Source organism: Ochotona curzoniae, unplaced genomic scaffold (genome assembly GCF_017591425.1).
Source record: "Ochotona curzoniae isolate NIBS_2020 unplaced genomic scaffold, NIBS_Ocur_1.0 contig_883, whole genome shotgun sequence".
NCBI lineage: Eukaryota > Metazoa > Chordata > Mammalia > Lagomorpha > Ochotonidae > Ochotona > Ochotona curzoniae.
In genome coordinates, this window is record NW_024466599.1 from 52026232 (window position 1) to 52052366 (window position 26135).

Consider the following 26135-nt stretch of genomic DNA (forward strand, 5'->3'; position numbering starts at 1 on the left):
CTTCTTCTCTGTCTCTGCTTCTCTCTGTATATCTGATTTTTCAATAAAAATAAATATTAAAAAAAAAAAACAAATAGCCAGGCCTAATGCAACAGAAGGAGGGAAATCAAATTCTCAGACAGGTCCTCCCTCTGTAAGTTAACACAGCAGCAAGTTGGCCCATACCACCTTCCATCCAAGCAACTGCATTAGAGAGAGAGAGGATTTCTCTTGTAGCTCTGGTAGAAAAATAGTTCCATAAATAATTGGATTCATCTGACTTAGATCATTTTCTTATACTTTACTATTCACTACGCCAAATGGGATGGAGTTGTCCTGCCGAATCCGTCGTGGATACTCATTTTCTTTCTTTCTTTCTTTCTTTCTTTCTTTCTTTCTTTCTTTCTTTCTTTCTTTCTTTCTTTCTTTTTCTTTCTTTCTTTCTTTCTTTTCTTTCTTTCAGATTTGTTCATTTTTATTGGAAAGTCAGATTTACAGAGAGGAGAGACAAAGATCCTCCATCCATTGGTTTACCCCCTAAGTGGGGGAAATGGCCAGAGCTGAGCCAATTCAAAGCCAGGAGCCAGGAGCTTTTTCTGGGTCTCCTACAAGCCAGTGCAGGGTCGCAAGGCCTTGGGCCGTCCTTGACTGCTTTTCCAGGCCACAAGCAGGGAGCTGGATGGGAAGTGGAATGCAAGGATACGAACCAGTGCCCATATGGGATGCCAGCACGTGCAAGGCGAGGAGTTTAACCGCTAGGCTACCAGACCGGGCCTAGCTATTCATTTTTCTGGGCCCATAATGGAGGGCATTAATCTCATCAGAGTCACAAACGTGGGTTCCCCAAATTCTGCTACCAAATAAGAAAGGATAAGAATTGCTGTAAAAGGACAAAAATGGTGCTCACTGCAAGACGAGACAAAGGAGAAATGAACCCTCTAAATTTGCAAGTTCAGAGGTCACCGATGTTTCAAACGGGATCCGGATCCATGGCTGTGAGGCAGCAAAGGGAGACTAAATGAGGTGCAAGACTAGAAGCAGCGTGGGAGGGAGGGGCAGTGAGCGTGTGTGCCACTGTGGAGAGGTACCACAGATGGGAATACCTTGGCCTGAGTTCCCCAAACAGGTGGCCCTGGAACAAGCACGTGAGGGCCGGCGGCTTATCTTGGAGGCCAACCCAATCTCTAGTGGAGTGGTTGGAAAGGAAGCAAGCCAGTCAGAGCTGTTAGCTATGCGCCAAAGGAGCTGCACCGTGCAGAGATCCCCTGAAATGGGACCTGGGAACACGCCCACCGGCGAACTCAACGCCCTGGGAGCCTGGGAGAAAACCTAGCGCTGCCGACCAACTCCTAGCTGACCGCCGACCAGCTCTTAACTTCGAGAGCTGCTGGCAAACGGGTGCGGGGAGCCCAGCCCTGATTCTTCCCTCAGCAGCTTCCCCACTGCTGACGCACGCCTACAGGTGCAGGTGCGTGTGCAAAACGAGTGGAGTGCTCACCCCACGTGGGCATGGAAGGGCCCAGCAGGCAGCTTGTGCAAGATGCTCTGTGGATGCTGCGAGCTCAGGGGGCACGAGGATGGGGAGGACCCCCAGGATACTATTTCTCTAAGAAAGAGAAAACGACGCCAAGGGCACATGGTGAGGGGAGAGAGCACTGCATCTTTCCGTGACACAATCCAGGGCCTTAAAGATCCATGTTTCTAGCCAAAAAAAAAAAAAAAAGTCCTTGGCAAACGCCTAGGGAAGCGCCCCTAGAGTGCGCACCCCGAAAAACGGCACTTCCGCCTGCACCGCCCCCAGGCCGTGGGCCCGGCCTTTCCACCAGGCGTTCCAAGCACTGCGGCTGAAGCCGCGCCCGCCGCTCCCCGGCAGCCCCCGGCGACCCGGGCCGGCGCAGCCAGGGAGGGGAGCGCGCGGCATCACGGGCCGGAGGCGGGACGGGGGCGGTGCCCGGGCCGGGAGGCGCGGCCGGAGCGCGGGCGCCGGCGCCCTCGGGGTCCCCGCCGAGCAGCTATTTCCCTGGGCCGGCTCGTCGCTGCACCGCTGCCTCGGCTGCCCCGGGGCCCGGCTCGGGCGCGGCCTCCACCATGTACACCTTCGTGGTGCGCGATGAGAACAGCAGCGTCTACGCCGAGGTTTCCCGGCTGCTGCTCGCCACTGGCCATTGGAAGCGACTGCGGCGAGACAACCCCCGCTTTAACCTGATGCTGGGGGAGAGGAACCGGCTGCCCTTCGGAAGACTAGGTGAGCCGCGCGCCCTTCCCCGCCTCCCCGCGCCGCGGGCCGCCCGGCCACTCCGCCCACGCCGGCTGCGGCGGGCGCTTTTGTTTTTAAGGCCATGGGATCTTCCCGGCCATCCTTTCTGGGACAGACTGAAACCCGTCATTTTTCAATGCCTTTTCTCTTCAAGTCGACTTTGGAGCCGGAGTCGGCTTGCGGCCACGCGGGGACAGTAACCTGACCCTGCAGCCCCTGGGGGCGGAAGAGTCCAGGTCCCCCAAGTCGGGGGATTGCACGGGGCGCAGTTCTGCCGGCAGGCATCCCGGACCCTTCTGCGGTTGTCCCGCTCCCGCAATTCCGCCCTGCGGGTGTGGGGAGCCGTGCCGCCTTCTGCCCCTCCCACCCCCACCCCCCAAAGCTCGGACGGGCCAGGGGATTTGGGAGAAGACCTGGATTCCCAAGTTAGGAGCCCCAGCAGGTACCCAGCCTCGGGCGTCTGATTGAGGGCACGTTCTTCCCATCTCCATTGAGCGTGCTTGCTCAATTGGGCTCTGAATAACGGTTTCACGTGAGCCAGAGTTTGCCCTGTGTCCCCGGGTATGTGACCGGCTTTCCGGATGGGAGTTGCCGTGGTTTGCAGTCTGGGAGCGGGCTTGGCACCACCGTGCGCACTCAGCCTGCTGGAGGAAGGGGAGACCGGCGGCTCCTTCTCGATGACGTCACCCGTAAGTTGTGCGGATGGCTTGGAGCCCATCTCTTGCACCTGCGTGGGGTCGGCCTCAACCCTGAGCCGCCGCATTCCTGGCTGAGTTTCACCTGGGGAGGGGCCCTGATTGCATTCCACACAGTAAGAGGGGAGACCTGAGGCAGAGCAGGAATCCGATGTGTCTTGGAGAGCAGGGCTGTTATGTGCAGGAGTCCAGGCAGGGTTCTGACACAGGTGTGGCCAGGCTGGAGGGGCGCAGGTCCGCAGGGGGCGTTTGCAGTGCGTTGACCATGGCTGAGCTGGTTGGACCAAGTTGGACTAGATGGGTGCTGGTTACTCATAGCACTTTCTTCTTTGGCATCACCTCTGTTAGCTCCAGTTTATCCTATAGTGTGGTGACTGCATGGAGAGGGTGACTGACGCTCCCCAGCATACCAGAGCTGTGCCCGGAGATGCACTTTTGGTAAACGGTAAACGGTTTCTTCTGGAAGGCAAAAAATAAAAACAAACAAACAAACAAAAACACCTTTCCTACAGGAAAGAGTGGAGAAAATGCCCGTAATGGAGAGGGGGTGGTTTTCTCTTCTCCTTGGGCGGTCTGCTTCTCCTCCTGACTGTCCTCTCTGGCCAAGCTGGGGTGGAATGCCAACACCAACATCGAATGGCTACAAGCAAATCGAAAGAGCTTCCTTGAGCTCAGGCAGGGAAGGTTGGCATTGCTGTGGCACCGGAGTGTGGGGATGACAAGTGAAAAACTGGAGGGTCCTGAGCCTGAGCAGGTGCCCCAGAGGCAGCAGGCACTTGGTTTCAGTGGGACAAAAGACAACAGCCCACAACCGAAATGGCTGCATGTCATCGCTGATAGAGATATTTACCACCTGCTTAGAGGCATCATGTGACTCGAGGAGAGCTACAGAGCCAAGTCAACACTCAGATAGAGGTACACTCAGGAGCTTGGGGGTAAAGCAGGTAGTTAGGTGGGAAGCAGGTGTGCCCACCCCAGGCAGCCCATGCAGGCTTCTGGTGCCAGAGACTGGACTGTGTGCCATTCTCGGATGAGTTCCTCTTACTGCTGGCATCTGCACTTCAGAGTCTCTGGTTTTTTTCCTGCTTGGATGTTGCTGGAAATGGCAATGACTTTTGGCAGCATTGAAAAGTTTTTAAATTACAGATTAACATCAACTCATGCCCTTCCTGCTTTAATTGCCTAGAGAGCAGGAACTGTAATAAGAGCTACCAAAATTGATATTCCTGTGGGGGCGAGGCCAAGAGGAAAGTTCCAGTAGCTTCTGATTTTATGGGCGTGGCCTCTCCATGACCTCTCATCTTCCAGAGGCTCGGCTGCCTTCCTGGATGGCATGCTAAGGGGCGTGCCATGTATGGCTCCCTGTTAAGTAGCCTGACCACACGGGGGCTTGAAAACCTGGGCATGTTAAGCCGGGAGAGAGGCATGGTGAGGAACATGGATGGGTGAGATAGAAAACAGCCCTGATGATCTTCACTTTAACAGGGAGAAGCAAAGGGAGCAGCAGCAGTGTTCCTGGGTAGCCCCACAATGCTGAGATTGTCATGTTCACTGTGAAGGGAAGGAGGAATCGTAGCTGACAGCTGGTGGAAACATGGTAGCACAAGGGGGAAAATTGATTCCATTTCTAACCAGCAGTCTGGCAAAGGGAAGAAAAGCTGGGCATGACATGGCCACTCTCTCTGTCTCTGCTGCATGTTGGTGCTGATGTGGTCCTCAGCCCTCTGAGCCTCTTCTTTCCTTCCTAGGTTACGAGCCTGGGCTGGCACAGCTGGTCAATTACTACCGGGGGGCCGACAAGCTGTGCCGCAAAGCGTCCTTGGTGAAGTAAGTGTTGTTGGAGCCTCGCCGTGTCACTTATTCACATTGCTGTCTTTAGCATTCATCTTGAAGCGTGCATGGACGCAGACATGTGGAATCGAAGGGTCAGATCCTCCGCTGGCTGGAGCTTTCCCTGAGCTGCAGTGACTGGCAGTCACAAATGTTGCTGTTGAGGGCGGAGGCCTCTTAGGGGGGACTCCCTGGAGGCGGTGCCTGACTCAGGGTGGGGTGGGGATCTGAGTGGGTGATTTCTTATGGGACAGTCTCTTCCAGAGAATCGCACTAGAAAGCAAGGAGGACGCAGTGGGGCAGGAGTCGGGCCAAGAACAGGTACTAGGGAAAGTCCCATCCCATAGGACGCCTAAGCCAGTGTCACCGCAGGGTGGTGGCATGTTAAAGCTGAGGGACCAGAGCCCATCAGTCACTGGCCCTGGGAAGAGCCAGAGGATGCTGCTGTGAAGGCATTTTTAGAAAGGATGTCTAGGCAAGTGTAACAGGAAATAACCCAGCACTTACTCATCTCTGGGTGCTTAGGGGATGGCAGGTGTCACAAGAATATCTATCATAAGGGGACATGGCCCTTAAGGAGGTGGTATGGCCCAGCAACTAATCTAGGGTCATCAGTGTGGACTGAACCCTGGCTCTTCCTCTTCTCATGGCAAACCCCACCTCTCTAAGCATCTGTCCCTCCCTCCTTGTGACAAGTAAATGTGATGCAGCAGTATAGTGGTATCTAACCCAGCAGGCTGATCGGGAAATCAGTGTTTGACCCTCTGCCTTGGTTTTCTTCTCCATTCAATGAGGTTGGTAAGAGTGACTCAACCTTGGGGGTGGGGTATTTCACCTGGTGCTTCAGACACTAGTCAAGATGCCTGCACCCTCTATGGGAGTGCCCGGGTTCAAGTTCTGTCTATGCTCATAATTGCGGCTTCCTGGTTACGTACACCCTGGAAGGCAGCAGGTGGCTCAAGCACATGGCCCCCTGCCACCCACAGAGACCCAGATGGGGTTTCAGGCTCCTGGCTTCAGCTGGCCCAGCCCTAGATGCTGCAGACATTTGGAGAGTGAATTAGTCGATAAGAGATGTGTGTGTGTATGCGACTATCTGTCCATGCGCCTGCCTGTCCTGCCTCTCCCCATTTCCTCTGCTTCTCAAATAAGCACATAACAATTGTTAAAAATGGGAAAGACCTCAGGGTTGTTGTGAATGGTAATTGAGTTCATGCACAAAAAAGCTTTGCCTTGCAAGTGTTCCCCTTCTTCCATTATGGTGGCCGTCCTGGCTATTATGTTGCCATCTTAATGGGGACTGGGCTTAATGTGTTGGTGAACTGGGATTGGCCCCAGATGATCCTTTTACAATATTAGGGAATGTGTGTGTAGCTGGCCAGATCAGGTAACGGAGAAGACACCAGGCACAATGCTTTTTTTTTTTTTTTTTTTATTCTGCTCATGTTTCCTTTCCTTTCCTTTCTCTTTTTTTTTTTTTTTTAAGATTTATCTATTTTTATTGGAAAGGCAGATTTGCAGAGAGGAGAGACAGAACTATCTTCCATGGCTCGTTCACTTCCTAAATGACCGTAACAGCCAGAGCTGAGCTGATTTGAAACCTGGAGCCAGGAGCCTCCTCTGTGTATCCCATGGGGGTTCAGGATACCAAGGCTTTGGGCCATCTTCTACTGCTTTCCCAGGCAAGGAAACAAGTAGGGAGCTGGATGGGAAGTGGAGCAACTGGGATGTGAACCAGTGACAATATAGGATCCTGGCACTTGGAGATAGAGGATTAGCCAGTTGAGCCATTGTGCTGGACCCTCCACTTGGGTTTCTTTTTATAGTCTAACTAATAACTAGGTTGGGCGTTCATGGACTGTTTCCAGCTTTGTGTTCAAACTCAGTAGCCCTGGAACTGGAGTGTGGTTCTCCATGATCCTAAGGAGAAAGGCCCACAGTCATCTTAGCATCTATTCACACGGTTTCAAGACAGAAAACTGTGTCACCAGAAGCAAGAAGGACGCGGCACAGGGCATTTCCTGGAGGTTATTCATTGAGAAATATATTCAATTTTTTTTCCTTACAATTTTTCTCTCTAAAGGCAAAGGTGGACTTTTACTCCCCGATAGCGGGGAGCAGAGGATGGGCTGTTGTGGAGAGGAATGTTGTGCTGACGTGGGTGTGTTGGGCATCTATGCGGTAGAGAGACCCACAGCTGGCGTCTCAATTAGATTCTGGGATGTACATGTGACCCCGATGGTGCCACTCTGAATTCAGCTGTCCCATTTTTCAGATTTATTTATTTATAAGGTGTCACCGTGTTCAATTTGTTTTTTAGTTTTTGCGATTAGTTTTTATAGTGTTTTATAAATAAAATCATCTGCACAACGAGCCCTGTAATAGATATATAAAATGATTATTTATAATTTGATTTCTATTGTGAACAAATATAAATTCTCACATCTGTCTAACTTTCCCTTGGAGCTTTTTTTTTTTTTTTAACTTTTAATTTATTTGAAAGGGGGCTGGAGTTGTGGCATAGTGCGCAAAGCCACTGCATGCCATGCCGGCTTCCCATGTAGCTCATGTCCCAGCTATTCCAGTTCCAATCCAGATCCCTGTTAATGTGCCTGGAAAAGCAGTGGAGGATGGTCCAAGTGCTTGGACCCCTGCCACTGGTGAGAGAGACCTGGATGAGGCCCTGGCTTCAGCCTGGCTCAGCCTTGGCTCCTGAGGTCAGCGGGGAGTGAACAGTGGATAAAAGCTCTCTCTGTGTAAGTCTGACTTTTAAATAAGTGTTTGAAAGAAACAGAGAAATACACCATCTGTTGATTTACTCCCGAAATACCAGAAGAGCTGGAGGAAGGCCAGAGCTGAAACTAGGATCCTGGAACTCAATCCAGGTCTCCCACGTGGGTAGCAGGCTCCTGAGTTATTTCTGCTCCTCCTAGGTTGTGCCTCAGCAGGAAGCTCAGCTAGGAATTAAATCCCAGTACTCAGGTATGGGACAGGAGCATCTTGACTGTAGTGAAACACCTGTTTCCCTGCCTTGCTTGGAGCTTTTAGTTGGTTAACATGCAATGCAGATACAGTGGGAAGTTCATGCAAATCACACTTGCGGTGTTTATCTTTGATTATTGAATGAAATATTTACTGAGTCAAAGTACTGGTTTGCCAAGCAGGTTTTTTATTCACAAAAGTCTGAGACTTAACAGTAAATTTCTGTATAAATGTCTCATCTTCTCAATCGGCAATTGGCAAAGATTTCTGGATCATTCTATTTGTCCTCTCCTGTCTCTTTCAACAGTCCCAACTGACGCATCATTGTAACATCTGTGAGTGCCACACAGTTTACCATCTCCGTGACTGTAGCCGCTTGAGCAGTCAGCTTCAGGAAACTGAACACAGAGGCTTCCACCAGTGCACCCAGACAATGTTTCCAATATGTATCACAGAGTAAAGTGAAGGAAGGAAGGAAACTCCATTGAAAATCCCAGCAAATCTATACTTACTCGTATTTAGCTACTTGTCAAGACAGAAAATAGGGGCCGGGGCCTGGCACAATGGCTCAGAGGCTAAATCTTTGGCTTGAATATGCTGGGATCCCATGGGGCACCAGTTTGTGTCTCGGCTGCTCCACTTCCCATCCAGCTCCCTGTTCAGGACCTGGGAAAGCAGTCAACAGTGGCCCAAAGCTTTGGGACCTTGCTCCCACCTGGAGGACCCAGAGGAGGCTCTGGATTCCTACTTTGGATCAGCTCAGCTCTGGCTATTGTGGCCACTTGGGGGGGAGTAAATCAGAGGATGGAGGATATTTCTGTCTCTCCTTCTCTCTGTAAATCTCCCTTTCCAATGAAAATAAACACATTTTAATTTTTTTAAGGCGGGTTTTCAACATACAGGTAGAATTCTTTGACAGATGTAAAAGGTTCAAAAATATTTATACCAAGAATTTGAAATCTGGCGGGCTGCTATTTGCCATTATTTTTTTCATGTGTGTGGAAGTTCCAAGACCAGGGATGCCCAAAACATCAATTAGGCTGATGTCACATAACTTATCTTAATCTGAAAAAATATGTAATTTTTAATTTTTATTGGAGAGGCATATTTATGGAAAAATGGAGAGACAACGATCTCCCATCTGCTGGTCCACTCCCTAAATGGTCGCAATGGCCAGAGCTGAGCCAAACCAAAGCCAGGAGCCAGGAGTCTCCTCTGGGTCTCCCACACAGTTGCAAGGTCCCAAGGCTTTGGGCCATCCTCCATTGCTTTTCCCAGGGCATAAGGAGAGAACAGGATGAAAATTGGAGCAACCAGGACACGAACCAGCACCCATATGGAATGCCAGCACTTGGGGGTGTAGGATTAGGAAAGAGAGCCATCATACTGGCCCCAGATATTTAACCTTGAGTCAAACTTTGATGTTGTTGGTTGAAAGTATTTTATATTCTATGACAGCTAGGCTTAACTGAAGATGCTTTATGTTTTGTAAATATATTGTTAAGTTTTGTCACCATATTTCCCCCCCAAAATGTTTTTTTTTTGTATGTGTATAAGAATCCAAGCCATTTTATAGTTGACCAAAGTTATAAGCTCAGATCCTGTTAAAAAAAACCTTTCCATGGATAATTATAATTTTAGTCAATTTCTTTTTTCAGTTAAAAAAAAAATCTTACTTAATTTGAAAGAGCAAGAGAGATCTTCTATCAGCTGCCCACACCAACCAGGACCACGGCTGGGAGCTGGGAGCTCGGTCTGGGTCTGTCACTTGAGTGGCAGGAGCCTAAATACTCGAGCCGTCCCCTGCTGCCTCCCAGGATGCACACTGGCTCCCCAGGTGCCCATACCAGCCAGGGCTAGACCGGGCGGAAGCCATCCTGGGTTCACATCTCCCATCTGGGTGGCAAGTGTTCAGCTGCTACTGCTCCCAAGGTGCCTATACCAGCCAGGGCTGGACCGGGCGGGAACCATCCTCGGTTCACATCTCCCTTCTGGGTGGCAGGTGTTCAGCTGCTTGAGCCCTCACCTGCTGCATCCCAGGATGCACATTAGCAGGAAGCTGGAATGTGCAGCAGAGCCCATACCTGAACCCCAGAACATGATAAGGAAATCCGGGCTTCAGTGGCATTTCCACTGAACCCCCGCCTCTAGCCTAGTTCCTTGATCCTGTTTTTCACCATTGAGAGAATTCTTATTAAGGTGATTATGTGTCTACTGAAAATATCTCCTTAGCATGATAAATTACATGTTCATTTCACTCTGTCACAGCACATGCAGTTGCTATTCCCTGTGAATTTGTGACTTAATTTCTCAGTTTTTGTTTGTTTTTAGCTTTACTGTCCTGGTCATTGTCTGAACTTCTGTATATCCCAGTTCCACAATAGTAGTTGGCCTTTGTTTTAAATTTATTATTATTATTATTATTAAAATGTAGCTTATAGCTTATCTAAGAAAGGCTTTCAGAGTGTTTTGTTGTGGGTAGAGCCCTAAATCAAAGTGAGATTGTGCACGGCTAGGAGCTAAGAATCTCTCTCTCTCTCTCTTTTTTAAGATTTATTTATTTTTATTACAAAGTCAGATATACAGACAGAGAGGTGGAGAGACAGAGAGGAAGATCTTCCGTCCGGCCCCAAGCGGCCACAATGGCTGGAGCTGAGCCGACCGAAGCCAGGAGCCAGGAGCTCCTCCGGGTCTCCTGCATAGATACAGAGTCCCAAGGCCTTGGGCTGTCCTCCGCTGCTTTCCCCGTCCACAGGCAGGGAGCTGAATGAGAAGCGGGGTCACTGGGATTAGACCTGGCAACCATATGAGATTCCGGTGCATGCAAGGCACTTCAACCACTGCGCTATCGTGCCGGGCCCTATTTTAAATTTTAAAATTTATTCAGACTTCTGAAAAATGTCTTCAAATTTATTTTGGTGACTTTAAAGACAGAGGGGTAGATGGGTTGTGGGGCAGAGAACGAGAGCGCCCCCAAGTGTCTGCCACTAGCAGGGTTGGGCCGGGTCCAGTCCAGGGCTGGGAACTCAGTCTGAGGCTCCAACCTGGGTGACAAAGAATCAGCTGTTAGAGCCACCAGCTGTTGTACCCCCAAGGTGTGTTTTAGCAAGAGGCTAGAATTGGAGAGGAGCTAAGACTCAAACCCATGCACTCCCAGTATGGAGTGCAGGAGGCTCAATAGTGTTTTAACTAATACACCAAAGCCTGCCCCCCGCTCCCCCCCGGTCTTATTGCTTTTGACTTAGGAAAGCACAGAATTACATTTCACTTTAGTCTCCTGTTTTGGGTTGCACAGCTAGCACTGTAACTTAGCATGGATTCAGTACAATTCAAAACTGGGCTCCTGCTTCCTGGGCTCAGCAGCCACATGTGGCCAGTGGTCAGCCTAAGGGACAGTGACATACAGATGTGAACATTCATCATGTTAGAGATACATTCTTGTTCCTTTGAGTTCAGATAACTTTCAAATTCTACTGCCTTTATTTTCGAAACAATTTTAATGTGTAATAGTTTTAGTTTAAATGTTTTCATTATGTCTATTGCTCACAGACTAGGATTTGTGTGTGTGACCCTTTTTTCCATATTGTATTTTTTTGAGAGGGAGAGGAATAGAGGAAAGACAGGAAGAGAGACAGGATTTCTATCTGCTGGTTCACTTCCCGCGTGAGTAGCGCTGGACCAGGCCAAAGCTGGGAGCTGGCAACGTATCCCAGGTCTCTCATGGGGTGGCAGGAATCCAGATGCTTGAGTCCTCAGCTCCTGCCACCCAGCGCCTGCACAGGGAGGAAGTTGGGGTCCGGAGGCAGAGCGGGGGTCAGTGCTCTGAGATGGAAGGCAGGTGTCTTCACCTCTGGGCTAAGTACACGCTCCCCTGTCTGGGCTCCAGAGCTGAGTCTTGACATGAATGTTTCTGATCTAGACCCAAGAGGGCATGCTGCCTAGAGAAGCCCCACCCGTGTCTTTGAGTAGCTCTGATTTTGGGGAAGGAAGGGGAGGTGGGGGTTGGGAATTTGAGGATTGCATCCTGGCCAGTATTCACCACTTGTGTGATCCTGAGATATTTATGCCTGTGTGACCCAGTTCCTAATTAGTGAGATGGAATGCCAGGGCCTGCTGCTCCTGGGCAGGGCTCGGGACAGCGAGGAAGTCTGCAGTAAGCCCTTCCGGGTATCGAGTCCCTTGCTTGGGTCTGACTTGAGCCCCCGTGCTGTCATGTTATTTTGGGAGCAGGAGATCTATTTGTTTATGACAACTGGTGTCCCATGAAAAGATTCCTTCTTTCATCTGTCTGTTAAGCCAGACTGAGCTGAAGGCGAAGAACAAAAAATTAAAGATGTCTTTAGAGCACTGTTTTCGAAGCACGTTTGCTCCCCAGATTTGAGCTACGATAGTGCATTTGTTCATGGTTCCAATATTTCCCTTCATTTCCCACTTTATGTTCTTGTGTGAATCTGGTTCATCCTTGGCGTATTTGCTGAAAAGATGTTAGCTCAGGATTACATCAAGTTGAGTTTCCTTGGAAATGCATTAGCAAAAAAGCTGAAGTTCTGAGTGTCAAGCCCTTTGAATGAACCAGAACATCCCTTTAACATTGCACCTGCCAGCTGTGTGCTGCTCTGTAGTGCATTGGGATGTCTGTTCAGCAAGGTCAAGGGCAAATTAGAAGGGTAAGGAGGAGACCAGGCCATGCCTTGTCTCCTTGTGAAGCTCAGTGGCAAAGTAGTGTCCTTTCTAAATCGGGCAACAGGGGGGGAGTGCACCGAGAAGGGAACTGACCCTCTGTCACCTGCCAGGCTGATCAAGACGAGCCCAGAACTGGCCGAGTCCTGCACATGGTTCCCTGAGTCCTATGTCATTTACCCAACGACACTCAAGACGCCCGTGGCCCCAGCGCAGAATGGAATCCAGCTGCCAGTCAATAGCTCCAGAACAGATGAGAGGGAATTCTTCCTGACTTCTTACAACCAAAAGAAAGAGGACGGGGAGGGCAATGTTTGGATTGCAAAGTCATCAGCTGGTGCCAAGGGTAAGTTTCTGTCACAGCCCTTCTGTCCCCTGGAGGTTCCCAAAGTGCTTTGCTCAATGGCAACATGTGATATATATATTTTTTTAGATACTGGTTTATGTATGCTCACAACGGAACATTTTTTAAGGAGAGAATCACGGTCGACACCAAGGAGGGCTGGTTATGCGCTCACTACAAAACAGGCATGATCACTACATCAATTCAGGCGTGTTTGATGCCTAAAATAATGTTATAGCCTCACCTCTTCCTGCTCCTGCTCTACACTCATTTATTGAGTGTCTACAGGATGAACAAGGCAAATGTTCGCATGGCACAAAGTCCTGAGCTCATGAGACAGAGAAATGAGTGATGCAGTGCCAGGAAAGGCTAGAAAGGCAGAGTGAAGGGAGAGAAAGAACGCAGCTAGGGCCTGTTGTAGAGGAGAAAAGCTTTTTCTGGTGAGGCAACATCTGAATTGAGATAAACAGATAATCCCCTGTGTATGTGCATTCCAGGTACAGAGACCAATCCTGAGTCTTTGCTGATCCCTGGGCAGTCTCGGCATCCACACAGTGCAGTGAAGGAGATGAAACCAAAACATGCCAGCCAAATTGTCTAATGGTACAGGCTACCACCGGGATCCCGGAATTGATCCTAATTGTTTTAGGAAGCCAGCTGGCTGGATTTGGGCAGGGAGCAACATAATCATATCTGTTTTCAAAGCATTGCTCTGTCTGGGAGGAGGCTAGCCAGCCAAGAGGAGGCAGTGTCGTTACATCAAATTGGAGAGATGGTGGCTTTTATGTAGGGTGACAGCCATGGCAATGACAAGTAAAAGTCCAGTTAAGAACATGTCTTTTGAAAGGTAGGGCTAGCTAGCAAGACTACAGCGGATGCATTAGGTCAGGACTGTAAAGCAAAGAGTGGTCAAGGATGAAGTGGAGGTGCCTGGCTTTTGCAGCCTGGCAGACACTGCGTTTTTACTTTAAGGGTTGCAGTCCATGGTGGTTGTTTGTTTTGTTGGGGGAAACTGAAATGAATCCAGTAGAGTAAATAAAAACTTTTTATTCACGTTAAACAAAATAGTTACTTAGTCTCTACTACATGCTTGGGTGAGTTGGGTCGTTTTTCAAACTCTACTCAGTAGCAAGGCCCTGTTCATCACATCTGCCACCCATCTCTGACCTCAGCCACCCTCACTTTGCACAGGAATGTTGCTACCCATCCTTGGCCATTGCTCAGAGCCTACCAACGGCACAGCAGGCAAAGACCCTGAGAAAGCAGGCAGCCATGCCAAACGTGCCACGTCTGTGCTCAGCACCTTGCGGCCGGCAGAGGTTCAGCATTTATCCTGAGTGCATGAGTGGATGGATGTTTGGAGTTGTAAGAACAAGATGGATTTGATCTCTTGCTCTCATGGACCCACATTAAGTCATAAGAACAGTTAACAACATAAATGAAAAAAGAATGCAAAATGAATTCATTGTGATTGAACCAGGATTTTTTTGCCCATATGTAAAAAGGAAGTAATGTAGAAGGGCCCAGTGTGATGGCTCAATAGCTAAATTTTCAGCTTGCAAGTGCCAGAATCTTATATAGGCATAGATTCATGTCTTGGTTGCTCCACTTCCCATCCCTTCCAATAAAATAAATAAATAAATATCCATATTTTAAAAAGACAAATGATTCCATCGGGGAATAGGCAAGAATCTGAGTAGACAATTTTTTTTTTATTGGAAAGGCGGATATATAGAGGAGGAGAGACAGAGAGGAAGATCTTCTGTCTGATGGTTCACTCCCCAAGCAGCCACAATGGCTGGAGCTGAGCTGATCCAAAGCTAGAAGTCAGGAGCTCTTCTAGGTCTCCCACACAGGTGCAGGGTCCCAAGGCTTTGGGCCATCCTCGACTGCTTTCCCGGGCCAGAAGCAGGGAGCTGGATTGGAAGCAGGGCTGCCGGGATTAGAACCGGCGTTCATATGGGATCCCGGCACATGCAAAGCAAGGACTTTAACCACTACGCTGTCATGCAAGCCCCTGAGTAGACATTTTTCCAAAGAACATGTCCCTATAGCCAGTGAGTGCATGCAAAGTGCAGCATGATCAGTCACTAGGGAGATGCAAACCCAAAATACAGAGCAGTACCACCTCCTGCCCATGAAGACGGCTGTGCCCAAGAAGGCAGACAGTGACAGGTGCTTACCAGGATGTAAAGAGCCGGGGTTGCTGGTGAGGATGCCAAATTGTGCGGCCATTTTGGGAAATGCTTCCTCAGAAAGCTCAACACAATTACTGCAAAGTCTGTCTTTTCCACTCCTACATATAGTCCCAAGAAATCAAAATAACATTTCCACACAAAAGCTTATAAAAACTATTTTTATAACAGGGTCATTAATAAGAGCTACATATTGGAAACAACTTAAATGTTCATTCTTTAATGAATCTCCTTTCAAAATCTTGTCATACAATGAAATACTATGCAGCCATACAAAGCAATGAAGTCTTGATACACCACGGGCAAATTTCTAAGGAATTATGTTGAAGTTAGCCAAATGATCTGTTTTACCTTTTTAAAAAATATTTGTTTTTGTTGGAAAGGCAGATTTACAGAGAGAAGGAGAGACAGAAAGATCTTCCATCTGCGGATCATTATCCAAATGGCCACAATGGCTGGAGCTGAGCCGATTTAAATCCAGGAGCTTCTTCAGGGTCTCCCACATGTTTGCAGGGTCCCGGGGTTTTGTACCGTCGTCCACTGCCCTCCCAGGCCACTAACAGGGAGCAATATGGGAAGTGGAGCAGCCGGGGCATGAACTGGCACCCGTATGGGATGCTGGTCCTTGCTGATGGAGGATGAGCCATTGTACCAGACTCAGACGGTCTACTTTATACCTTAAACGTCCTGATCTTTCCAATATGTCAGCGGTGAGTTTTTCGGTCAGAGGCAGTGAACATTCTTCCCTTGGCAGCTAGTGAGCAATAAAAGTGACATGGGCTGACAGCTTGTAGACCCTTTAAGTACCTATAAAACTGGACCTTCACCGTTAACGCCTGTCCAAATAGTATTGGCAATCCTAGACAGAGACTCTTGCATGACACTGGATGTTCTTGCCGGAGAGGAAAGAATATGGAAAAATTGGAGGGGAAAAATGAGAATGAATACATGAGCCAGCCAAAGCACCTGAGTTTTGGCTGCACACGTGTGTGCGTGTCCATGTTCATGTTCACCGTCAGTGCTTCCTCCATGGCTTTGTCGACAGATCAAGCTTTTCCTCCTGACACCACCTGTACTTTTTCCTGTTCCTCTTCTGGTCTCTTAGGCGAAGGCATCCTCATTTCGTCGGAGGCCACGGAGCTTCTGGACTTCATAGACGCCCAGGGCCAAGTGCACGTGATCCAGAAATACCTCGAGCGCCCTCTGCTGCTGGAGCCGGGCCATCGCAAGTTCGACATTCGGTAACGCATCCAGGCCCTCAGCAGGCTGTGCTGTGCGGGAAGGACTGAGAAGCGCAAAGTGAGGAAATGGGGTACCATGTTAAATACTTAGCAAGTGTTGGGTGGTGCAACCGAACGCAGCAGAGCTTCCCTACCTCATGTTCTGCTTTCCAAAGAGAAGAGCCTGCATTACAAGCCCCCCGTGGCCCTGCCGCATCACCTGGGTCCCGCGTGTCAGGGATTTCCTGAGCATGCCTCGGTTATGGCAGACCATAAATTTCAAGCAAAAAGGTGTAGGTTGGAAAAAGATATGGGGTGCTTTCCAGCGTCCCTCAGCTCACCCTCTGCCTGACTGTCACCGCTCTCCAAGCACCGTGGGCCTCTGCCGCGGCTGCCTCTTGCTCAGCCGTTTGGCAGGTCAGCCCTGAGCCAGCTTTCTCTGACCTTCCTCAAGGAACACCCCGGACAAGTGGACTTTTATGGGCTAACCCAAAGCCATCGCCCGTCGAGGCTCTTCACAATGGGCCAATGTGACCCTTGTCACATAGGGTGCAGTGGTGTGTTTACAATGCTATCGTTATAGTGATAACACACCATTTTGGTCTGTATAATGTTAGAACTCACCTCCTCTCTCCGTTCCCGCTCATTTCCCCACTTCCCCCTAAAAGTGATGATGTGAGCATGGGCTATATAAAGATATATACAAGGGTGCTTCCGGAAGTTTGTCGAAAGGGGAATTTAAGTTGTACCCACTTGTCCATGAACTTCTTGAGGATTCCCTCATAGGTATGGGTTCTGTTGGCCTCAGTAACTTTTTGAAATACTGTCATGTACTCTGAGATTGGAGTCTATTGACTCGCCCTGTTTTACTGAATTGCAGAAGCTGGGTCTTGGTGGACCATCAGTACAACATCTACCTCTATAGGGAGGGTGTGCTGCGGACGGCGTCGGAACCCTATCACATGGACAACTTCCAGGACAAGACGTGCCATTTGACCAACCACTGCATTCAGAAGGAGTACTCCAAGAATTACGGGAAGTACGAAGAAGGGAATGAGATGTTCTTTGAGGAGTTCAACCAGTACCTGACCAGTGCTTTGAACGTTACCCTGGAAAACAGCATTCTGGTTCAAATCAAACACATCATAAGGTAACTTGGTTGCATCTCTTTTTCGTTGTGCGGTTCTTGAAGGAGGTCGGCGTGCTTATGCCTTATACGAAATTGTTTCATGTAAGCTGTCAAATTCATGAGTAAAAGTTATTTGTAATATCCCTTCTCTTCCTTTTGCTACTTATAGCATTTAGTCTCTAATTATGTCACAGATTTCATCCTGATACTGATCATTTCTGTTTCTCCATTGGCTAGAGGTTTATTAATTTTAATAATCTTTTCTAAAAGAAAAACAGCATTTGACTTTATTGTTATTGTTTTTAATTTCTTTGCGTTATATTATTTTCCTTTTTTTTTTCTTTAGTTTTCTAGTTTCTCAAGGTAAAGGTTGAGACTGTTAACTAGGAAGATTTCCTTGAAATAAAAGACAGCATTTTAATGCGGTCGGCTTTCTTCCGAGCACAGCGTTTGCTGCACCTCAGAAACTTTTGCAGCTAATTGTAGCACCCGCTAACTCCCCTTGTGACTTCGTCTGTGACTCACGGGTGATGTAGAACTTTCTGTTTGGTAGCCAGATGGTTGAGGATGTGTCCTTCATGGTCAAGGCACTTGGCATGGCTTCAAGGCCCAGAATGCGGTCTGAGTGCATGGGTCCTGTACCCTGGAAGGAGTGGGCTCCTGCTGGGGTTGGACAGACTCCAGCTGATGGCAGGCTGGTCGAAGCGCTTTGATGAAGCTGTTCAAGTCTTGGAAAGCCGCACCAGCGGTCTGTTCTGTTTGTTCTGATCATGAGCAAGAGGAAGAACGTTGAAGTCTCCAAGGAGAATTTGAGAGTTGTCAGTGTCTGGCTTCAGTTTGCTCAGTTTTTGCTACCTGCATTTTGAAGGTGTGTCTTTGGGACGTGCACACTTGGGGATGTTGTCCCTTACTTAGGAATTGGCCATTTTTACTGTTACATAATATGTCTTTACCTCTGGGTAGCATTTCTTATTTTCTATGCTATTTTGTCTGGCTTTTAGTGTTACCAAGGTTTGTATCTTTCCATTTCTTTATTTTTATTACGTTCCATATTAGACCCTTCTACATTTAAAGTAAGCTTCTGGGAGGCTCTCATGCCATGACTTAATAGGTTAATCCTCTGCCTGCATCCCATATGGGCCCCAGTTCTAGTCTTAGCTTCTCCACTTCCCATCCAGCTCCCTGCTTCTGGTCTGGGAAAGCAGTCGAGGACGGCCCAAAGCCTTGGGACCCTGCACCTGTGCGGGAGACCTGGAAGAGCACCTGGCTCCTGGCTTCAGATCTGCTCAGCTCCAGCTGTTGTGGCCACCTGGGGAGTGAGCTGGCAGATGATCTCTGTGTGTCTCTCTCTGTAATTCTACTTTCAAGTAAAAAAAAAAGATTTTTTAAAAAACGTTTATTTATTTATTTATTTATTTATTTATTTATTTTTATTGGAAAGGCAGATATACAGAGAGGAGAGACAAAGAGGAAGATCTTCCGTCCGATGATTCACTCCCCAAGTGAGCGCAACAGTCAATGCTATGCCGATCTGAAGCCAGGAACCTCATCTGGGTCTCCCACGCGGGTACAGGGTCCCAAAGCCTTGGGCCATCCTCGACTGCTTTCCCAGGCCACAGGCAGGGAGCTGGATGGGAAGTGGAGCTGCCAGGATTGGAACCGGTGCCCATATGGGATCCCGGTGTGTTCAAGGCGAGGACTTTATTCGCTAGGCCACCGTGCTGGGCCCCCACAAAAAAATCTTAAGAAACAATAATAATGAAATAGACTTCTGATAGATAATGTATAGTTGAGTTTTGGTTTTTTATCGTATTCAGTATGACAATCTGCATTTTAATTGGCATATCTGTGTCATTCAAGTTTACTGTAATTGTTGTTTTCATTGACTCAGTATATACCATTTTATTGTGGTTGTCAAGTCCCTCCTTTTTGTTTTCCATTTTCTCCTTTCCTGCCTTTTGAATTATTTGAAAATGTTTAGTTTTATTTTTCCTGTTTATGCTTGGCATGTTTCCATGATTTTTCTATTTCTGTGTCTGCTCTAGGGATTACAATATATATACCTAATATATATCTGATATTTCGGAGCCTTCTTGGATTAATAGTTTACCAATTCAACTCAATTGTAAAAATCTAACAAGGATCCTTGTTAACCTTTTACATTGCATCTTTCTTGCTTGTGTTTCCTTGCTTTTGTCTAGATTGTTTTTCTTATTTTTAACATAAAACACCTTGCTCTTGGTACTTTAAAAAAGTTATTTCCTATTCCAATGTCTTCAAGGGTTAACCCTAGTTTTTTAAAAAAAAATATTTATTTGGAAGGCAGAGGTGCAGAGAGGGCAAGGAGGGCCCTCCTTTTGAAACTTTTGAAGTAGGGTTACCAAGTGATGAAGTATCTGTTAGTAAGTTTTGTATTTTTTAAAGATTTATTTATTTATTTTTATTGCAAAGTCAGATATATAGAGAGGAGGAGAGACAGAGAGGAAGATCTGTCTGATGAGTCACTCCCCAAGTGACCGCAATGGCTGGAGCTGAGCCAATCTGAAGCCAGGAGCTTCTTCCAGGTCTCCCACGTGGATGCAGGGTCCCAAGGCTTTGGGTTGTCCTAGACTGCTTTCCCAGGCCACAAGCAGGGAGCTGGATGGGAAGTGGAGCAGCCGGGATTAGAACTGGCGCCCATATGGGATCCTGGCTTGTTCAAGGCAAAGGACTTTAGCTGCTAGGCCACGGCACTTGGACCTTGTCATTGTTTTTAAAGCAAATTTACTCAGGTAGTAGATCAGTGGATCAAGTTAGTTTCTGTCACTACTGCAAATATCTGCCCCTGTCTCATGGCATCCGTTTCTGCTGAGAAGTCAGCTAGTTTTATGTTTAATGTGTAGGAGAACTTCAGAAAGTTTATGGAAAGTGAGATTAAGAGATAACTTTCGGTGCAAAAAGGATTTTGAAATCCAGGCCTATGAGGAGGTCTTCAAAAACATTCAAGAGAAAAATGTATTATGAAAAAACTGCCTGACTGTCAAAATTTTTACGAGAAGTCCAGCAGAATTATTACAGCAGCTGGAGCGTCTCTGATTTTCTTTCAGGAATTCTGAGTGCTCATAATTCTGACATTAGAAAAATGAAACTTGCTGGAAAAAAGAATTCCTACCATAGGCAAGATCTATATTGGAAACCTGCTCAGCCCCCTCTTTGTTCTGAGCAGTTTAGAGGGTTGCCACTTGGGTGCTGGGCATGCTCCCTGCAGCACCCACTTGATTCCCACAGCAGTCAAAACAAGACACGCTGTGACGTCTCCAATGGTTAAAGTAAGAAGTCCTTTGATGCGTCCATTTGGACTTCCAGTAGATAAAAAAATTATATTTAGTTTCTTAATGAATTCTGGCTAACAGTTTTCTCCTTTTTCTATGTTTATTTATTTAAAGGCAGAGTGGGAGCGATCTTCCATTTGCGGGTTTTCTGCACAAGTGCCTTGACACTGCACCCACAATGCTAGTCCCTGGTGATAGATTTAAAAGAGAGGATTGAATCAAAGCCAGTTTTTATATGCACTTGATATAACGTCTTCCATGCACGTCTCAGGTGTCCCCTGTCCCTCAACCACCCCATTCTCAGGGAGCTCTCTCCTCCTGTCCCATAGGAGCTGTCTCCTGAGTGTGGAGCCCGCCATTAGCACCAAGAACCTCCCTTACCAAAGCTTCCAGCTCTTTGGCTTCGACTTCATGGTGGATGAGGAACTGAAGGTCTGGCTCATTGAGGTCAACGGCGCCCCTGCTTGTGCTCAGTAAGTCTGAAGGGCCTCATGTTGAGCCTAGCGCGACTTGGCCGGGCAATGGGGATAATCCGTCTGGGTGCCGGAAGGGTGAGTCGTAGGCCTTGGGTGTCTTCTGGAAGGATGCCAGCTGGCAGGGGACTTGGCTGAGTCCTTTGCCTTGCCATCTCTCTCCTCTCTGTGTGGAGCTCCTGCTTAGAAGGTTGGTGTGGTTGGTAATGGGCAGAGGGACCCTCTCAGGTGGCAGGTGAGTGGGCAAGATCCTGGCAGTGGAGTGAAGCAGGATATGTTTTGTTTGAAGGTGACCTGAGCACACCACAGGCACTGACCTGGGAAGGTCACCAGCTGTGCCCTTGTTGCCAAGTGCAGCCTTTCCTTTCTGTCATCACATCCCTGGCAGGGTTGGCAGCAGCTGGCCAGCCCTTGCCTTCCGCTCTGGGATTGTGGCTTCAATGCACTGTGCACTGGGCAGATCTGCCTGCGGTCATGTGGGCAAGTGTGTCCCCTTCCTCCTGCTCAATAAACCCTCTGCTCAGCCCCAGCTGTTCCTGTCCACTCTTGCTTACACTGACCCTGTGATCTCACTCAACCTGAGGATTTGAAAGCCACCAAATCACACACAGTACAGGGTCACAGACTGCCGTCCGCTCCTGCCTTCCCAGCATCTCATGAGGAACCCCCAGTAGGCTCCTGCCCCATTTCGGTGAGTGGCCACCAAATGCCCAGTGCCCAGAACTGCAGCCAGGTCCTGCCTCCCGCTTCTGTCATCCTCAGGCCCTGGCCACAAGGCCTGTGGACTCTGTGGCTTGCCTCCTCTTCAGGTGCCACACACCCCCGCCCACCAACTGCTGTGGCCCTTGCGCAAACCCTGTGCCATCACTGCGGAGGCTTTGGCAGAGCGCCTAGCTGGGATCTCTGCTTCTGCTCTTGTCCTGCCTAAAGCCCATTTTCCCAGGAGGAGCCAGAGCCATGCCCCGGGGACCAGACTCCCCATGGCATCTGAGAGAAAAGCCATCTCCCTCCAACACCTCTGGGATCCCTGCCTCACCTCCCTGTTTAGGACACCCTGGGCATCCTCCACCTTCTGTGCTCCTGTCTGTCATGGGGCTGTGTACTTGCTGTCACCTCCGCACCTGTGCTATCAGGGCTGGTCTTCTGTACCACGGCGACAGCTCAGGGAAGCCATCCCTGAACAGTGCCATGTCTGAAGGTCTCACCTTAGTCATTTTCCTTCACTGAACTGAATGTCTTAAACTCATTTTTGGTTTTCTTTCTAGAACTTGTGCCCCGTGGAGGCAATGGCCTTCTTTTCCTTATTGTTCATCGAGTCCTACAGCACAGCATTGGCATACGGAGTTCTTGTAATGCATAGGTTAAATGCACAAGGTGCTCCTTCCTCATTAACAGTATAATCACCTGGCTCAGTAATTGTTTGAGTTCTGCTTCAACAGAAGTGTCTTTGTGTCATCTTTCTGCTCCTCATGATTTTAGTATTAAAGTACAAAAGCTTTTTCACTCGGGCCGTCTTGTTATATAAGATGGAGGGAAGGAACTTAGAGAGTGTCCGAATGGCATAATGGGAGTCCCAGATACAGGGATGCCATCACATCCCAGTGGTGGATCAAGGAGCAGAGTTTAAAATACAGTCAAGGAAAAAAGTATTCCTGGAAGAGAGGAGTAAGGTGGTCCCGCTGCTGGGGGCTGGGAGCAGGTGAGAGGGTCTTTCACTCTGTCCCTCTGAAGCTTGCTTCAATGTTAACCAGATGGTTTCCTCTGGAGTAGCTCTTTGTCGGTAGAGCCATCCTGTGTCAAGGTGCAGGCCATCTCTCGAAGTCCTTTAGGCTGAACACTTGCCTTCGCATCGGTCCAAGAGGGGCTGCCCCTTTTCATCCATGTAAGAAAGCAAGAAGGTGGTGAGATGGTCCCTTCTCCTCAGCTGTGCTGGAGGGCCATGGTTAGAACCTTGATTTTCCTGCCAGGAGTACTGTCTGCCCCCACCCCCTCCCCTAGACGTGTACCTGCTTCACTAAGAACTCAATGGGAGCCTATGGTGCAGCACCCAACAGAGGCCTCTAGGGATGGGACTGAGCACTCCTGCTCTGCGCCCTGAATCCCACACAGCCAGCTTACCGTCTGCCGAATTCCTCCAGTGCCTTGAATCTCTCTACTTCAATTCTCTCTCTCTCTTCTTCCTTCATCCTCTGTCTTGCTGTTCATTTCCTGTATGTCAGCTCAACTGCTACTCCTGGGGAGTCTTTCCCAGTGTATTCTCAACCTTACGGAGCCAGTCCCTGTCCTGGGTGTGTCCAAGCCTCCATGGACACCTGCCCAGGTGGACAAGATGGCCCTTCCCCTGCTGTTGTACTTGCCCCCATTCTCCCTGTCAGTCAGGGCAAAGGTTGTCTGTGTGACTCAGTACAAGGCCATCTGAGAATATTCAACTGTTTATCTTCCTCCACTGCCTACTACAATATAAATATAGCAAATAGGAACCAGTTTTATAAATGTCGTTATGATTCAGGCTGGGTGGAGCTGACTTTGGTCAAAAAAAACCAAAGCACTAATTTTATTTTTTCACTTGTCCATTGGTGACCATCCTCAGTGACAGTTTTCAATTGCGTTTCAGGAAGCTGTACTCCGAGCTGTGCCAGGGCATCGTGGACATAGCCATATCCAGGGTCTTCCCGCCCCCTGACGTGGAGCAGCCACAGCCCCCGCCAGCTGCCTTCATCAAGCTGTGAGCTACACGGTGAGCTCAGAGCTGCCCTGGGAAGAACGCAGGGCCCTTCCCCGGGGAAGGTGAGATGACTGCTCTCTATCATGCCAACATGGAGGAGGAAAAAAGGGCAGCTGGAGCAGACGAGACAGAAGAGGAGCCAACTGGATCAAGAGCACGCTGCTCACGACTCGGCTCTGCTCTTGACGGTGGAATTGACGGCTCTGAGCGGAGCACCGCGTTTCTCCCAAGAGGAGAAAAAGAAACCCAGCAGGGTTTGGTGATTGTACAGGACTCTTTCTCTGCTAAGGCAGCATTGCAAGCAGACCCTCGCCTCCCTGGGAAGGCAGACGGCTGGGACTGTGGCAGGGGTCTCTCCACTCGCTGCAGACTTAGTGCCTTAGCTCTGCGCCCCGCCGCAGCCCTGCCGACGCCCGGGGCAGGGATCAGCTGCTCAAGCAGACCTGGAGGTTGCCTGCCTGTGTTCCCAGCTCACGATGCCCTGCCCTCTTCGCTCCAGCCTAGCATGTATCTGTGGCCCTTTGCTTCCTGCCCTCGGCCGGCCAGCCTTGGCCACAGCAGCTTCCCCTCATCACCTTCCGCTATGGCCGAGGGTTGTCACCTGCCAAGGTTCCTGAGGTTTGGCGCACTGTGCGCTTGGACTGCTCTCGGCATGTTTTACAAACAGCAAGAAATCTACTCACTCACCCCCCCACACCCTCCCCCACCCCCCCGCCCTCCCCCACCCCGGCAGGGAGGAAAAAAAATGAAACAGCGTCTTGCTTTACTTGATAGGTTAGCTCTGGTGAGACTTTGACAGAAGGTGGTTCCCAATTATTTCTTTTTTGTTTGTTTTAAAGCCAGAATGCTAAATTGCAATTTTGCAAGTTTCCTCTCCTCCCTCCCCATCATCTCCCCTTTCAAGAAAAAAAAAAAAAAAAAAAAAAAACAGAAACAAAAAGTGTGTTGAACAAACTTCTCCGTTCAGGAGAAAGAATGGCACGCCCTTTGCTCCCTGCATGTCTCAGCTCCAACCCGGTTCCCTGTTCCCTTTTTCTGGTTCCTCTTGTGCCCAAGGCGCCCACTGCAGGCACCCACGGGAGGGGCCCCTTCCTCACCAGAAGGATTCGGGGTCTACAGTGGGCTTGTTCTCTTGCTGGGAATGCCACAGTGTCCCACCTTCACAAGTCGCCTTCTAAGTGTGAGCAGAACGCGTACTGTCAGACATTTGTTTGCCTAGATCGACTAATACAAGGGTAGCTTTGAGATGTGCAGTGGGAATGGAGTTAAAAGGTTAAGTTTATTTTGATGCAGAAAGCAGTTGAGATCCATGCAGATGCGAAATCTTCTAAAAGGTCATGGACAATATTTTTATGGAAGGATGCCTTTTATGCATGGATTTGAGCTGTTTTTGCACTAGAATAAGCTTATCTTTTCCAGGAACCTTTAGCAGTAACTCTGTATTCGGTAAGCCTTTCAGAAGCCACACCACTTGCAGTGGGAAGAGCAGCTGTCATTTGTTTTCTGTGCAAGCCTCGTAAGCCCTTCTTTGAGTTTCCTAGAAATCACAGCAGACCCATGCAGAAGCTGAGTGCACATGCGTACACACATGGCCCAGAACATGACGTCCGCTTTCTTTGTGCATCCATGTGCGCCATGATTTGTCTCGCTTTGGAACAGATAGTTCTGCACTGAGGTACAGAAGAGAAAGGAAAGCCACACCTCCAGTACGATGAGGCAAAAGAGGCATGCAGTGAAAAGGCTGGTCAAGATAGCCCTGATGGAGCAGATGCAGCAGTGGGTGGTGGGACAGGTGGCTGTGGCAGGAAGGGGAGGAAGGCCCTGCTGAGGGGACTGTCACTGGGGATTTGGAATTACCAAAGGGAAGTCCTGGGAGTTCTCCCGAAGGTAGATGAGCAAGTTGGCATCCAGAGCCTGCGTCTATGGCTAAGAGTCATTCCTGAGTGTGCTGCAGCTGATGGGGTTTGAGAAGGGACTGCCATCTGATCGGATCTTGGCACAGTGCAGTCATTTAGAAAGTGGAGGGTGCTGTGAGCTGCGATCAGGGAAGGTATGGAGGTCTTTGTGTACTGTCACCTGTAACATAGGCTTGAACTTAACCTTTTTATTACAGTGACATTGCAATTTTCCCCTTCTTGCAAGAGCAGAGCTTAGAGTGTGTGTTTTGGGAAAGTCTGAATCTTGATGGGTTTTCTGGGGAACTTCAATAGCGTATCTACGAGGGAAGTGGGACTCTAAACAAAAAAACAGGAAAAGTTGGTGTTTGTTCCTCATATGGCTTTACAAATTTTGAAAGATTTGTTTAAGATTTATTTA

At 48.8% G+C, this 26135-nt stretch overlaps 1 protein-coding gene across 1 annotated transcript; it reads left to right on the forward strand.

The window, feature by feature from the left end:
- Window positions 1–2060: 2060 nt before the first annotated feature.
- On the forward strand, window positions 2061–26058 carry TTL (tubulin tyrosine ligase). Its single transcript, XM_040993536.1, has 7 exons — window positions 2061–2224; window positions 4680–4758; window positions 12537–12769; window positions 16067–16202; window positions 17062–17331; window positions 20951–21094; window positions 23709–26058. Exons 1-7 carry the CDS (start codon window positions 2068–2070, stop codon window positions 23821–23823), a joined length of 1134 nt encoding a protein of 377 aa, XP_040849470.1. The 5' UTR covers window positions 2061–2067; the 3' UTR covers window positions 23824–26058.
- The last annotated feature ends 77 nt before the right edge of the window (window positions 26059–26135 follow it).